This window comes from Zootoca vivipara, chromosome 15 (genome assembly GCF_965207765.1).
Source record: "Zootoca vivipara chromosome 15, rZooViv2.hap1.1, whole genome shotgun sequence".
Lineage (NCBI taxonomy): Eukaryota > Metazoa > Chordata > Lepidosauria > Squamata > Lacertidae > Zootoca > Zootoca vivipara.
In genome coordinates, this window is record NC_142598.1 from 4,348,074 (window position 1) to 4,364,125 (window position 16,052).

Consider the following 16,052-nt stretch of genomic DNA (forward strand, 5'->3'; position numbering starts at 1 on the left):
CAGAAGCAGCTGGTGCGGTTGGGAAGGGGACGGGCTACGCAGGCGCAAGGGGGATCCCTGAGCCTGTATGGAGCTCACAGGGGCTGGGGGGGCCATGAGCAGCAAGAAAGGTAAAGCGGGGGGCGCGCGGCTGCCCTTAAAGTATTCGGGGTGCGTGCATGGGGGCTGCAGATAAATTCTGGGTGGGGGAGGAAGTTGCATTGGGAGAAAAGAGGGGGCCGCGGCAGGTGCAGAGGCGGGGCAGGGGGGGGTTGCCTCTTGCACGGACGGTCCCTGCTGCCATTTGCAAGCTTGCCTAGGAAACTTTTGCAGGCGGAGCCGCGGTCCCTCCGCCGGCCGAGCGCTAATTCTTCTTCTCCCTCGCATCATCCATCAGGCCCGGGGAACGGCCGCGGCAAAAAGAAGAAGCATAAGAAAGAGAAGGCGCCGCCCGCTCCGCAGGCAGAGAGCGAGACCCCCACGGGGTGAGTGGGGCGCCGCCGGGTGCATCTTACCTTGGTGGGAGGGCAGCGGCTGGAGCAACCCTGCCCCGTCGGGGGTGCGTGTGCGAATGAATGCGAGCGATAGGTCCTGCTTCTGTAAACTGCAGCTCTCGGAGGGGGGGGGGGTTTCTCCCCGTTTAGAGGACTTAGAGGGGGGCAGGTTTGCGGAACAGGTGCTGGAGAAGCCCGCAAGGGGAGTGCAGGGCTGGCTGCGGCTTCTCAGGGCAGATTCACACGTGCATGTTCGGAATCGTGGCTTGGGTGGGCGGGCCATCACGGGTACAAATGCCTAAAGCGCCCTGCTTTTCGGGGGTGCCCGTTCAGGCTCTCCGCTGCCAGTCTTCAAGCTGCAAGGACGCCAGTGGCATGTGTGCACACGTGGTAAGCGACTTTTAGTGTTTGGAGGGTGGGAATTTCAGGAAATCGGTCAGTTTCATTTGTCTCTGGAAGATGTCATAGTTTGCATGTGTGAATGGCCATCACAGGTATAACGCTATACAGTAAATAAACTGAAATGTAAAAAAAGTGGAGGCAGTAATTTGGGTGTTGAGAAGACCAAATCATTTCTCTGGCAAGGGAGGAAAATGATGATAAAGCTTCTGCTGCAACTTTGATTGCATTGCAGCATGAGCGCTTCTACGTTGCTTCATTGATGTGTAAAGCAGGAAAGTTGGTCGAGAAAGTAATTAAGCTTTCTGATGGTGAAGGCTCAGCCACCCGTCTTCAAGGCAAAACCTGAGTAAGAATGGCTGTGTTTGCTCACTTTAGGACCTTTACCTCTTCCCATTAACAAACGTTTTATTGTGAGCTTCCGGGAGTAAGGCTCGTTTTTGCTCGTTGTTGTTGCCTAGATTGAATGCCGTGCAAATGAGCTACGGCCTATAAAAGCCTGTGCCATGATAAATGTGTTAGGCTTTTAAGCGGCCTCAGTTCATGAACATGGATTGGGTGCCTTTTGCAGCAGGATGGCTGTGACAGACTAGTAAGTCCAGATGACTCGGACAAGTGAACCAAGCTAGGTCCCTCAATATGTTGTTGGGCTTCCATTTCCATCATCCCTTACCACTGGCTGGGGCTGATGGGAGTTACGAGTCCAACTCATAACCAGGATAGGGAAGGCTCCCCTGAGATAAGGTAATTCCTGCCACCATCTGAAATTATTATTATTATTATTCTATATATATCCTGCCTTTTCCCCAAACTGGGACACAAGGTGACTTACGGTGACAGCTGACACAAGGTGACAGCTAAAAAATATGGGGAAAACTTATGAAACATTAATAAAAGTAAAACAATTTATATAACACATTTATTAAAATTATAGATGATTACAATAAACACATCACAGCGGTTCCCAAAAGCCTGTTGAAACAAGGAGGTCTTCACCTGGCAATGCAAGGACGACAAGGAGGGAGCGAGTCTAGCTTCTCTAGGGAGGGAATTCCCAAGTCTGGGAGCAGCCACCCTCAAGAAGGCCCTCTCCCGTGTCCCCACCAAGTGTGCCTGTGAAATTGAGTTTATTCTCTTCCCTTTTTAAGGAGAGTGCCACTTAAATGTGCGACTGCTAAAGGAGGAGTGCTGGTGCTGAGGCCTTTTTAGAGGAATGAGGCTACCATGGGTGATGGAAATGCTGTTGCAGGTTACTGGGTCGGTGTATCTATTTCTTGGTGCCTTTGGAGAAGGTTGGCTCTGAATCCGAGTCAGATGCCACAAAGAAGAACAATTAGGCTTTTTGGTTCTGTGGGGAACATGCTGAACCCACGGCCCCTAGATCATCATGCTGTGCCGATTCAGATTGCAGACGGCGGGGAATTACACAATTAAATAAATAAAAGTATCTCCACATAGGAAACTTGCAAGCTGCGGCAAAACTGTGCTCAAACTCTCCTCCCTTTATAGAGAGAGTTTTTAGTTTCTTTTCTATGGGAGAGCACCCTTGGCCGTTTGGTCTGGACCTTGGGCCTGTCGCCTCATGGTGAGCCAGGCCCACACCATGCAGGGCTGGCTGCTTCCCCTTGCCCAGATTCCATTCCCATCCTGGGCGGCAGCTGCTGGGGGCCATGGGGCTATTTTTAACCCCCCGTCCGCCTCTGGTGTCTCTGTGCACATTTGGGCTCTGGCGGGGAGGAGGGTTCTGAGCTCACAAGGTATTAATTCCTCTTTTACTAAGGAGGGGAGCATGTGGACAGATAAGGTGCCCAGCTGCCGGCATGCTTTGCTGGAGCGGTCTTCGGTCTCCATCCCAGGGCCTGTCACTCCAGCCTGGCTTTCACGCCAGAATCGGCAGCTCCCACCCAGATCTGGGAACTTTGCTCTGAGGAATATCTTCTCCCTGGGGAAGGCGTCGGGAACAGGGCAGGTCTTCTCCCCTTGCCCTCCCCAAATACACACCTCCCTATAACAAGAACTGGAAGATCAGCAGAGAAAAGGGTGCCAGTTAATTTCATTTTATGCTTGGCCCCTCCGAATCGCTTCCCTGTGTATCTTTGGAGATGGGGGAAACAATGCAAGAGGGACTAGGAGGCAGTAGGTATGTCTAAAATTATTGTGAAAGGAGGGGGGTGTTCTTATTTTATTTTTTTGTGTGCCATTGATGTACATTATGTTTTACAAAATGATATAAATGTAAAAGAGGGGCTTACTCTGAATTTTGACAGAGTGGAAGATGGGAGGTTTAAGAATATGAGCAAATAAAAGTTACAATTCCTTAAACTTTCTGTTGGGGGGGGGGGAGAATTAATGCCTGTGTGGTTCGTCCTCTCCAGAGGTGACTCTCAGGTTGGAAGCAGGCAAGGGATGTCTGCATAAACAGCTGCTTACAGAAGCGGGATAAACATGAATTAAAAAAGTAAATGACATCATTGGGAATTGAGATGCTCCTGACAAGTCTCTCTTTCTCCCCACGCCCCCCCCAACTCTTCTAGGCCACTGAGTCCCTCCTGCTCAGATGATGCTCCGAGCACCCCTCCAATACCCCCCCTGCCTTTCCCTGCTGTGATCGGAGGAGGGCAGCTGGGATCTGATGATGAGGAACAAGAAGACCCCCGAGATTACTGCCGAGGTATTTGGGCAGTGTGGGGAGTGGGGCAGGCTATTCTTTCCCCAAACTGGGGCAGATTAGGGGCTTTCTGTTCGGAATTGCAAGTGCTGAGAGCAGATAAAACAAAGGAAGACTGCATTGCCTTCATACCCTCTGCTTGTTGAGCTTCTAAACTTGCTCTTGTTTCCAGCAAGACAACCCAGAGAGCTAGACCCTTGGCCTGGTTCAGCAGAGCGCTCTTTTATGCTCCTAAAGAATAACAGCAAAACTGTTTAATGTCTTTAGAAATTGCCCACATGCAGTACTAGAACATGGGCAAGAAACCTGTGGGCCTTCCAATGTTGTTGAACTACAGCTCCCACGATCCCTGACCTTTGGCCAGGTTGGTTGAGGCTGATGGGATCTGTAGTCCTGGGCCAGAAGTAACCCACCCCAGCGCCAGGTGCACCATGGTCCAGGGTGGCAATTGGGCTGGGCCAGGATGGGGCTGTTCTCTGTGACTCTGGCAACTGGTATAATTAACCTATCTTCCCCTTCTTGCCTTGCTAGGTGGGTATTACCCGGTAAAGATTGGGGACCTGTTCAACGGGCGCTACCATGTGGTGCGGAAACTCGGCTGGGGGCACTTTTCGACTGTCTGGCTTTGTTGGGACATTCAGTGAGTATGGCGGGGTGGGGAGGCAGGGGGCATGCTTACCGGGAGTTTCTGTTCCCTACCAGAGAATTAAGGAGTGAAAGGCTAGTACAATGGACTTCACTTTCCTGAAAAATGGAGAAAATAAAAGGCAGTGTTTTCTGACTGGTCAGATTATGGGGCAACAAAGGGAGGCTATGCGAAGTCAGAAATAAGGGAGGAAGAATTAAGGGAAATGGAAATACTCAGGAAGTGATTTTTATACCATATAGATTCATAGCAAGGAGAAGAAAAAGAGAGGAATGCGCTGAGGGCTTATATGATCATGATTGTTCTGCTGCTCTGAGGGCTAGAAGCTTGCTTAAATTTAAACTTGTTGTCATTGTGGTTATTAGTTTGCACAAAAGCCCATTGAGCCTTTGGAACCACACAGTGTGTACATTTTACCCTCCTTAGCAGGAGGACCGATAAGGCTGGAAATACAAATCCAGAGTGTATTCACAGGATTGTCGCTTTTTACCTGTAATTAGATATTCCAAAGTAGCCAACGCCTTCAGTAAGAGGCAAAGGGGTGGGGGCAGAAACTCAGCCTTTCTAACCAGGCTGCTGATTGTTAAGTACAGTGAAACCTTGGTTTACAACTATCTCTGTGTTTGAATGCCTCTGCTTAGGAACGCCGCGGACCCGGAAGTGTTTACATCCGGGTTCCGCGGCGTTGGATGCGCGGATCGCTTCTACGCAGCTCGCGCATGCGACGAAGCGATCTGCGCAGCGCATGCGTGCGCAGAAGCGCTCTATTGGCGCTACGCGCAAAAGCATGCCTTCGGGGAGCGAATGCCTCCGTGGAACGGATTGCGTTCGTAAACCGAGGTTCCACTGTACAGAATAATTGATGGGCGTAAAGGGATTGCCTAATCTGAGTGTGTGGGGGACAAGGAAAGGGTGGGCATGGTAGTCAAGTGTCTTAATAGCAGAGGAACTTGCTGTTTCCAATTGGGTAAATTGTTAAGTATTCCCACTTTGCTTTTATGAAGTTGTTGTTGTTGTTAATCACTGCTACAAAAAATTGCCCCCCACTTTGTAATCTCCACAGGAGCATCAAGACTTCGCACAACAAAACAAGTTAAAGACTTGTTTAAAACTATGATAAAAGCTTCTGTGGAGATTACGAAGTGGGGGGCAAATTTTAAAACAAAAAGTGGAAAGGGGGAGCCAGGACTAACCAGTCCCTTCCTTCTCTGTTCCCCCCCTCCCCCCGCAAGGCGGAAGCGTTTTGTGGCCCTCAAAGTGGTGAAGAGTGCTGTGCACTATACAGAGACAGCCGTGGATGAGATAAAGCTGCTGAAATGTGTGAGTTGTCCTCCTTGCCCACCCCCTTCCCCAGTTCTGGGGGGCCTGTCCCCTCTTGAGGAGTAGTGATTACTTAGGAGAGGAAGCTCGTGAGATTTTGGCACACTTGGAACCCCTTCTGCTTGGGAGCCCTGAGCCATAAACTATTGGTGCCCATGTGTATGTGAGCACACAGGGAGAACATGGCACTCTTTTATTATTTTTTCTGATCCCTCGGAGAGCCTAGGCTCGGATAATTAATTGAGTAGGTGAAGCGCCCCTACCCTGGATCCATTTGCTCTGGTTGCCATCTAGATCCCACCCTTTGCTGTCAGACACAGTGTCTTCTCTAGAGTTCCCTTAGCCAATCTAATCTGATGCTCTCCGTATGACCTGGACCACAACTTCCATCAGCCCCAGCAAACACTGGGTGCTGGTAAGGACTCATGAGAATTGTAGTCCAATGCACATTTTGCGATAGGGAATTTCATTAACGCAAGCAGTTTCTGAGCTCTGGGCGCAATACTGCACCTAAGATTTCAGATTTAAACTGTAGACTGGAAGGAAAGGAGGAGCTTTTTCTGCCTCCCCACTTCCAGCTACTCTCTGAAGACTGGAGAAGAGATCCTCTTAAGAATATTAGGGAGGTGGGCAGGGGAAAGACTTGTTGTTTAGTCGTTTAGTCATGTCCGACTCTTCATGTCCCCATTGACCAGAGCACGCCAGGCACTCCTGTCTTCCATTGCCTCCCGCAGCTTGGTCAAAATGATCAGGGCGCACTGGAGACACACACCCCCTTTGAGGAAAAGTTACAACCGTGGGGTCTTTATTTTGAGGGGGCAAGGGGGAACATTATGATCGAAAGATAGAAAATGAAGTATGGTGTAGAGCAGGGATGGAGACGCGGGTGGCGCTGTGGTCTAAACCACAGAGTCTAGGGCTTGCCGGATCAGAAGGTCGGTGGTTCGAATCCAGGGTGAGCTCCCATTGCTCGGTCCCAGCTCCTGCCAACCTAGCAGTTCGAAAGCACCTCAAAGTGCAAGTAGACAAATGGGTACCGCTCCGGTGGGAAGGTAACCGGCATTTCCGTGTGCTGCTCTGGTTCGCCAGAAGCGGCTTTGTCATGCTGGCCACATGACCTGGAAGCTGTACGCTGGCTCCCTTGGCCAGTAAAGCGAGATGAGCACCACAACCCCAGAGTCGTCCACGACTGGACCTAACGGTCAGGGGTCCCTTTACCCTTTACCTTTAGGTTTGTCATTGCTTTTCTCCCAAGAAGCAGGCATCTTTTAATTTCGTAACTGCTGTCACCATCTGCAGTGATCATGGAGCCCAAGAACGTAAAATCTCTCACTGCCTCCATTTCTTCCCCTTCTATTTGCCAGGAGGTGGTGGGACCAGTGGCCATGATCTTAGTTTTTTTGATGTTGAGCTTCAGACCATATTTTGCGCTCTCCTCTTTCACCCTCATTAAAAGGTTCTTTAATTCCTCCTCACTTTCTGCCATCAAGGTTGTGTCATCTGCATATCTGAGGTTGTTGTTATTTCTTCCGGCAATATTAATTCCAGCTTGGGATTCAGCCAGCCCAGGCTTTTGCATGATGAATTCTGTGTATAAGTTAAATAAGCAGGGAGACAATATACAACCTTGTCGTACTCCTTTCCCAATTTTGAACCAATCAGTTGTTCCATATCCAGTTCTAATTGTAGCTTCTTGTCCCACATAGAGATTTCTCAGGAGACAGATGAGGTGATCAGGCACTCCCATTTCTTTAAGAACTTGCCATAGTTTGCTGTGGTCGACACAGTCAAAGGCTTTTGTGTAGTCAATGAAGCAGAAGTAGATGTTTTTCTGGAACTCTCTAGCTTTCTCCATAATCCAGTGCATGTTTGCAATTTGGTCTCTGGTTCCTCTGCCCCTTTGAAATCCAGATTGCACCTCTGGGAGTTCTCGGTCCGCATACTGCCAAAGCCTGCCTTGTAGAATTTTAAGCATAACCTTGCAAGCGTGTAAAATGAGCGCAATTGTGCGGTAGTAGGAGCATTCTTTGGCACTGCCCTTCTTTGGGATTGGGATGTAGACTAATCTTCTCCAATCCTCTGGCCACTGCTGAGTTTTCCAAACTTGCTGGCATATTGAGTGTAGTACCTTAACAGCATCATCTTTTAAAATTTTAAATAGTTCAGCTGAAATATAATCACTTCCACTGGCCTTGTTATTAACAGTACTTTTTAAGGCCCATTTGACTTCACTCTCCAGGATGTCTGTTTCTTTTTTTTTTTTTAATATTTTTTATTAATTTTCCAATTAAAACCAATTATATCACATTCAATATTTCAAATTATACACATATATATATCAATCAAACCGAATGTTATGCCAAATCATCTAAAGAATTTTTTATTTGGGTTCCCATGCTTCAAGAAATTGGGAATTCCTCGCGACTGTCCACTGCCGTCTTTTTTCTAAAGTTCAAATCGTCCTCCAAGTTCATAATAATCCAGATCTTCCCCTTACAGTCACATAGATGTTTTCCACTTTCATCCGATTGTTTCCCAGCCGCTGAGATAAATATCAAACAAAGTTTCACAGATGTTCTTTCTCCTGTGTGAGTTAATCAGTCCAGCCTCCCCATAAATCTTCTTAATGGAGCTCCTTGTTGCGTCGAAGCAGCCCGAAGCAGCGCCATCTCAAAAAGCTCAAATCACTTTCGCTTTCTCTCATAGCCATGAAGATTCACGATCATTATAGAATTTACAGCTTTTTCAGGCAGGAGACCCAAACATCAAACCATAAACTCTTGGTAAATTAATGGATCTCCTTGCCCTATAGCTGAACTTAGCTTCAGGTCGCTGCTCCAATTTAAAGTGCGTCACAACTCATAAATCCTCCGAGCGCGTCCAGAACCCCTTCCGCCCGACTAGGGGGAGGCTTTTCTCATCGGCAACTCCACATCTTTAAAAAAATATGCTCAGTAACAACAGTTATAAAGTTCAACTCACACAGTCTTTTGCTTCTCTTTCACTCCAAACAAGCCAGGACATCGCGTCCGGGAAGGTACGATGCAGCAATATGAAGGGGAAAAAAATAAAAACTCACTTCCCTTATCGCTCCGTCCCCATCAATCCTTCTTCCAGATGCAGTACAATCTTTGACTCCTCTCCTTTCAGCAGCATAAATTTCTCAGCAGTAAACAGCGCTTCTTCCCCTCCTTCTGAAGTATGTCCATAGATTTAAGCCTAATTATCTTCTTTAACCATGGAAATCCCCGCCATGCAGATTAGCGTCCGGGAGTCCTGGCCCTCGTAAGTGCTCAGCCCAAGCTCCCCCCACTCCAAAAACAGTCGGAGTGGGTCAGGGGGCATCGCGGGCCAGCGGCCCCTCTCCGTAACCCCCGGAGAGGGTAGGGGGTTGCCATTTACTCCCCTAGCAACCGCCAAATTCCTTACGAAGGTCAGAGAGATGGAAAACAGGTCCGCCATTCCTGCAGGCGGAAACCGGAACCCCTCCAGGATGTCTGTTTCAAGGTCAGCAACTGCACTACCTGGGGTGTACCTGGGGAAGGACTAGACCATGTGAAAAATGAATGTAATATTTTAGCTGCAGTTCATTCATTTTCAGCTTTGTATTCTTACTCTTAAAAAAGTGTGCCTAGACATTTTGTTGTTGCGTCCATAACCTAGGTTTAAGGTTCCATTTAGCTCCTAGCTTTCATATCTCAATTTCTAACACTGTTAAGAAAGACTGCCTTAGAGCAATGTGAAAAGTACGAGTCTACAGGAGAGCCAACTCGCAGCTACCAACTCGAAGTAGAGAGTTTGGTTTGCTACTCTGACATTTCAAGTAGATTCCTAATAAACATTCCTTCTTCCCCATCCCACGCAAAGACACTATTTCCCTATTCTCAACAGTGTTTCTTTGTGGAATATCATTTGGAAATCATAATGGCTTTGACAATTTGGTTCAACTTCTGATGCCTGGCTGTAGGGGAGCCCTTGCCATGGGCATAGCCTAGGGGGGCAGTTGCCCCACCCCAGATCAAGTAGCCAAGATAAATACGTAATTAACTGACCAATAGTGTCATTTCTGGCCCCTAACAAAAGTCTTGGCCCCTGACATCAGAAATACAGCGGAAGTGTACCCAAGTTGGGGTCTTTTCAGCTGTGACTGTTGGGCAAAATACGCACCAACTGAGTGGCAACAGCGGCAGGGTCGACGAAATAACAAAGTCGTCTTCAGTATCTTTGCTTGCTTTTATTTACAATTATATACAACACACTCCTCTACTCCTTTCCTCTCATTTCACAATACATCACCACCACCACACCCATGAACCATTTGCTTAAATACAGAATTCAAAATAGTCAATTACCCAATCACATTACAGTAAGCAAACTCTACCTTCAATTATTCAAATTAGCAAAAGCTCACAGGTGTGCTATCATTCAGAACAAGGTTACAAACACACATCTCTGTGTAGCACCATTGACCACATCAGTCTTAAAGGAAAAACCTAACAGTGACATCTATGATTTAAAACAGCCTCCCAAGGATGGTTTGCCTGGCTCTATCATTGCTCACTTGTGGAAAGGCAAACAAAGGCAGTTTTATTCCACTGAGCTTTTGGAGACTTATCACTCTTTATGCTGGTTCTGCCTTTAGGGTTTTTAAAGTCCTTTTTGGACTGCTTTGTGGTTTTACTTATTTTCCCCCCTTTTCTATAATATTTTTATTTAGATTGTAAGTCCCTTTGAGTGGGTCAGGTGGGATATAAACCCTGAGAATTAAAAAAAAAAGTCTGATTGGGATTGTACAACTTCATAGTCCATACTCCCTCACATTAATAAAAGCTCACTACGCTTTGAGTACTAGCAGAGATTCTATTGTAAGGTACCCATTCTTCTAATGTGTCAGTCTGCACAAAGGGCATTTTTTATTTGTAGGGAGTATTTAAGCATGCCATACTTCACCTCCAGCCACATCTTCATTCAAGGTGGGTGGTGGGATTTCAATTAGAAGGACCTGGTTGGATCAGAAGCCTGGCCAATATCAAGGTTTCTTGGAAGGACCCGCCTGCTAGAGTGTCCTGCTAACAAGTTATTTACCACAGATGCTACATCTCTGCATTTTTTATCTGGGGAAGGTGGGCCATTTTGACCCAAGGGCTTCTGTTGATGACTCTGATCTAGGAGTCCCCCTTTTTTACTCTCCAGGTGCGAGACTCTGATCCTTGTGACCCCAAGCGTGAGAACATTGTCCAATTGATTGATGACTTCAAGATCTCGGGAATCAATGGTGTCCGTATCCTTTCACAAGCAGGCCCAGAAAACCATAGGTGCTCCTGTTCAGATTGTTAGGAGCCAGCATTGACTTCCAAAAGTATGGTTTCTGAAAGTATCTCTTGGGTGAATGTCTTGGTCGGGACAAAGCTTTCTCTGCTACTTCCTAGACCAGAATGGTGCGGTTGTTTTGTTGGGGAAACATTCAAAGAGCAGTACCAAATTCTTCACACTGATAAAAAGTTAGCATATTCACAAGAAAGTTGACCTTGCAACCTTCTTCCCAACTTCTGGTTTTGTATGCTCAGGGATGTTTTTTTCTGTGGGGGAGCATTCAGTCCTGCATTCTGCCTCCTGCTATGTGACGTGATACAGAGACAGTTGGAGCAAGCAATGAACTTTCTGTTTGGATCAGGCCTATGAGGATGGACATAAACAGTTGCAGTCTGCTTCAGATGATTGTTTTATTGTTGAACAGACGCACAACTGTTGTTAGGCTGCACCCCCCCCCCCCCAGGTCATGTCTCTATCGGAAAGGAATCATACATTGGCCTGAGATGATTTGCCATTTATTTTTGCTGGGAAGGTGTTTTTCCTCCCCCCATGATGGGTGTTTGGAATGTTGCATTTACTGTAGCTGTGCAGGGTCGAAGGAATCTATTGGCTAATAGCTGTGACACTTCTGATGATGACCAGAACCTTTTCCAGTATGCACACACACACACTGAGTTTTTGAGAGCTTAAAAATAAAAATCGGTGGCTGTGCTCATTGCCATTCCATTTTTCGTAGGAGTTCTCATGTAGCCTCTTAAAAAATAAATGGTAAATAGGTGAGGACATGGGAAAAGCCAGCAAGGCTACCTGTCCTCTACAATTCCCTGCCCCATTTAATAAATAGTTCTGTTCCTGTGTTCTGGCTGTGTGCTCCCACAAGCCTCAGCTGGCATGACCAGTTGTCAAGGAGGGTGGGAGTTTCAGTCCACAACAGCTACCTTATTTAATTAGGCACAAAGCAGCAAGCATGCAGTCATTCCCTGCAGATAATGCTGCTCCTACTATTGAATGAGATGCTCTGGAAAGGAATCCCAGTTTTGTGGTCATGTGGAAAGTTGCATGGTTTTCACACAGTGGCCAGTGGTCAATAGGCGAACGTCTCAAGACATCTGTATTCAGTGTTCTTCTCGCTGAACACTGGCACAGTTTCTATCCCATATCTGATTTTAAGATATTTTAAAAAACCACATTAGTAATATGGGGGAAATGAGGGTGGTCATAGTCGTTCTGATCGCTCAGACCTAGGAAAATCATTTTAGCTTACTGTGTCTCCTTGATTCGACCTCTGCCCAGATGTCTGCATGGTCCTTGAGGTTTTAGGACACCAACTATTGAAATGGATCATCAAGTCCAACTACCAGGGACTTCCTATACCCTGCGTCAAGAGCATCCTACGGCAGGTAAAAAGTGGATTTGTTTTAAATCCGGTTGGGGGGATCTATTTGTCACATCAGGATCATTTCAACCCTTCTTTATTTAGGCTTTGCAGAGTTAGGTTACTTGTATTATATTCAAAATCACTGGGAGGTTGAATAAAAAAAGCCACACAACTTGGGCAGGAATGAAGGTGTCTGTATGTTGGGGGTGGGAGTATCATATTGTTGAGTTCTTTCTGGAGTATAGTTTTAGACCACCAGTGGGATATTGCATGTTGTACCGGTATTGCTTTCCATGAATGATAAAAAAAACTCCCGTCTCTGCATATGGAAAGCTAGAGCAGTGTTTCCCAAACTTGGGTCTCCAGCTGTTTCTGAACTATAATTCCCATCATCCCTCACAGCTGGTCCTGCTGGTTAGGGATGATGGGAGTTGTAGTCAACAAACAGCTGGAAACCTTGGTTTGGGAAGCACTGAGCTAGACCATTGCGGTGAAGGCTAGACTAAAATCATCCATCTTGATGTGAGGGGATTCAGGTGAACAGAGGAGCATGAGTCTACTTGTTGAAGAGAGGCTGGGGCCTAAGGCAGTCATTCCCAAATCTAGTCTTATCTAGAGGCTGATATTGCACACACGTCCTTCTGCTCTTGAAGAGGATTCTGTATCTTGAGAACATGCACACGGTCTGTGGTAGTTAATAAAGTTCCAGGCTCTGACGTTCCCAGTACAAGCTCTGTAGTTCCTGATACCACAACCTCCGTACTCGGAAACCCTTGAATTCTCCCATCTGATCATGCATCTCCCTTCCCAGGTATTGCAGGGCCTTGACTACCTCCACACGAAGTGCAAAATAATCCACACAGACATAAAGCCAGAGAACATCCTGCTTTGTGTAGATGAGAGTTACGTGCGCCGCCTGGCAGCTGAGGCCACTGTCTGGCAGCAAGCTGGGGGCCCGCCCCCCTCTGGCTCTGCAGGTAAATAGCCACATCCTCCCCATGTTCTTTTAATCTTTATAGTGGCACGTCTTCTTTAGAAGGAAGAGGATAATCCCTGGCTCCATTCTCCCGTCTGTGTTAGACAGGCAAGACCAGGGGTTGGCAAGTGGAAAAGTTGGAGACTTTAGCAAGAAGTCAAGGAAGCATCTCTTTCCAATTGACTTAATAACTAATTTTAGTATAGTAGTGCCTGTGTTTGCATTTACTGAACTGTGACTAAATTTTAAATACCCAGTGAATACACAAGACACCTCTACATAGTTCCATCCTTATTACAGACATCATGATTATTATCGGTATATTGCTATGTTTAGCTGGTGATATATCGCAGTGTTGACAACCAAGTATTGCCCAGCCCTACAAGACATATGGGTGAAGTTTGATTGCAGGAAGCAGAGTAGTAGGGGGAGAGCTAATAACACAAGTACAGCGAAGCTAAATAAATCAAATTGTCCAGGGAATCCTTGGCAAAGCATAAAACAGGGGAAAGTTTGACTGAATTGTGGAGTGGGATAGAGGAGAGTCAACTGGTAAGATGTGCAGAAAAATTGAAGCTACAATGGTTCATGAAAGGCTAGGCCCCTAGTTGGCAACTATTTACTGTTTATTTACTACTTTAATACGGAGATTGCACAGGGCTTCTTCCAATGTTAATCCTACTCAAGAGTAGATCCACTGAAAATAATGGACCTAACTGAAGCATAGCTCTGTTAATATAACTTGAGTTGGATAGAACCTGCACTCTCCCTTTGCAACTGAATTGTCAGAAAGTTGCACCACTCTTGCCATCACTTTTCCCACCCAGACTCTTGCCTCTCTGACTCAGCAGATGGAGGACCCGGCTGGTGCAGCTGCTGGTCTCCAGACAGCAGCCTTAAACATAGTGCAGGAAGAGTGCATGCACATAATTGAGCAGAGCAGCTCTTCCCAGTCTCCCTACTTGTCACAGATGACCACGGCTGTGTGTCACTCCAATCCATGGTTGAGGAAGCTGTGACCCTCCAGATAATGTTGGACACCAGCTCCCATCAACTGCAATCTGCATGGTTAATGGTTAGAGGTGGAGGTTTAGAGAGCATTTGCACAGGAACTCAGACTGTGCTAAGGATCTCCAGAAGTGGTGACTGTACATTCAAGGCCAAGCAGGGTAAACTTGTAGGACGATTGATGGGAGGAAAGGAGAGAGCAAGAATTACAAAGTCACTGTGGGCCATTTACTACCAGCCATGGCCTAGAATGTCAATCCACCTTCACTAGGGAGCTTGGCTGCCTCCCACATCCTCTCCCCTATTTATCTTCACAGCATTACTGATTGTTGTTTGTTTGTTTGCCTTGACTTCCTGGCTGTTGGATTCTGGGAATCATTTCTGTCTCTTTCTCTCCCTCTTTTCTCTCCTCACTCCATCTGTGCACCTCTTCCCTCAGTCAGCTCTGCACCCCAGGAGAGCCTGGTAAGTCTCCTCTTGGTGCCACTACCCCTTTCAAAGGTGGTGGGAAAACTTAAGTTTAGAATTGGTAATTATTATTGTTGCTGCTGTATTCTGTGACCTTGTGTGGATGGATGGGCCTCCCCCTGTCCCCTGTTTTGCAATTTGCATACAAGGTTCTCATGGTCACACCTGTATTTACCAACAGTCCAGGCTTAACAGGATCCAGCCACAGACAATTTGTCACATGTGCCAAAGATGTCTGCAGCCGTTGCTGGATACAAAAACCAAGTGCAGAGAGAGGCAAGAGCTTCACAGCCTTGTGTGGGTTGTACTTTGCTCTGTGTGGCACACGGTTAATTTAACTGTGGCACTGCCCTGCAGTGTGAAAATGCACCTGTGAATCGGCCTAAGCCTCTCTCTGGGAGGGCTCACAGCACAGCAGAAAAGCACATGCTATGCAGAGGCCCCCAAGTCAGTCCCTGGCATCTCCCATTAAATGGAATGTTTAGCAGATGATGGACAAGGTTTAGGGAGCTGCTGCCAAGCAGAAAAGTTGATACTGAGCTAGAAGGACAAAATAGTCCGACCTGCTCTAAGGCAGTTCCCTGTGTTCCAGTCATTGTGCCTGCGTGGTTCAAGTTGTATCACTTCGAAGAAGGGCAGAAGTGTTCATGGGAAACATAACATACACAAATAAGGCAGAGACAGCATTGCAAATTCATTTTTCATGAAGCACACACATGTGATAGATAGATAGACAGACAGGCAGATTATCCCAGAAAAGTGTGCCAGATTTGATTTCCTCATTTCTGAAATGTCCCCATGTTGGGACTGGCTGAGGACTGGCTCTTGTCCACTTGCATCCAAGATTGCACTTCAACTTGTAAAGCCATCTGATGATTTCCAAAGACTTTGCACTCTCTTCTGTGGACACTCTTTGCTTACCTGAGCTACCTGTCACACTTCTTTGGGTTTTTCTCTTTGGCGTTTATGTAGCAAATCCCAAGCAGGGATAATGCACTCTCGATTCTGCCTGTGGCATAGTAAGTAAGTGGGACAAGAAGACACGCGAGTGTGAACACAAAAAAGGAGAGAGTTTTGGACCAGGGAAACCGCATCTTACAGCTAGCCTTAGAGAAATCAACCAAGCTAGTTCTTTTTTTGATAGTCCACCAGAAGCCAGCCAAGAGGAAATGCAAGCAGCTTGACCACTTGGTTCCTTACAAAACACAAAACTGCTTTGGTTAATGCAGCAGAGCCTTGTAGATGAGTCCATATCCCAAGTGCCGTGATGCCAGTATTCATACCTGCCAAGTTGCTGTCGGAGAAATAAGGGACCGGGCTGGAAGTAGCAGACCAGAAGTAGCGATGCCGCCATTTTGGAACTGGGCGGAGCATGCTCAGAAGTGACTTTTGATACTGCTTTG

At 46.8% G+C, this 16,052-nt stretch overlaps 1 protein-coding gene across 7 annotated transcripts in view; it reads left to right on the forward strand.

Moving 5' to 3' along the window:
• Nucleotides 1-40: 40 nt before the first annotated feature.
• Nucleotides 41-16,052, forward strand: part of SRPK3 (SRSF protein kinase 3) — a 32,186-nt gene continuing 16,174 nt past the window's right edge. For 4 of the 7 annotated variants that reach the window (XM_035140306.3, XM_088658695.1, XM_035140309.3 and 1 more), the window contains exons 1-9: nt 41-110; nt 377-464; nt 3,407-3,543; nt 4,072-4,180; nt 5,419-5,506; nt 10,700-10,787; nt 12,113-12,219; nt 13,009-13,174; nt 14,621-14,646. In XM_035140306.3, coding sequence (XP_034996197.1) covers nt 68-110; nt 377-464; nt 3,407-3,543; nt 4,072-4,180; nt 5,419-5,506; nt 10,700-10,787; nt 12,113-12,219; nt 13,009-13,174; nt 14,621-14,646 — 852 coding nt within the window. In that variant the 5' untranslated portion in view covers nt 41-67. Of the gene's footprint in view, nt 111-376; nt 3,013-3,406; nt 3,544-4,071; nt 4,181-5,418; nt 5,507-10,699; nt 10,788-12,112; nt 12,220-13,008; nt 13,175-14,620; nt 14,647-16,052 lie in introns of those variants that run through there. The other 3 variants (XM_035140310.3, XM_088658697.1, XM_035140307.3) reach the window with 3 other exon arrangements.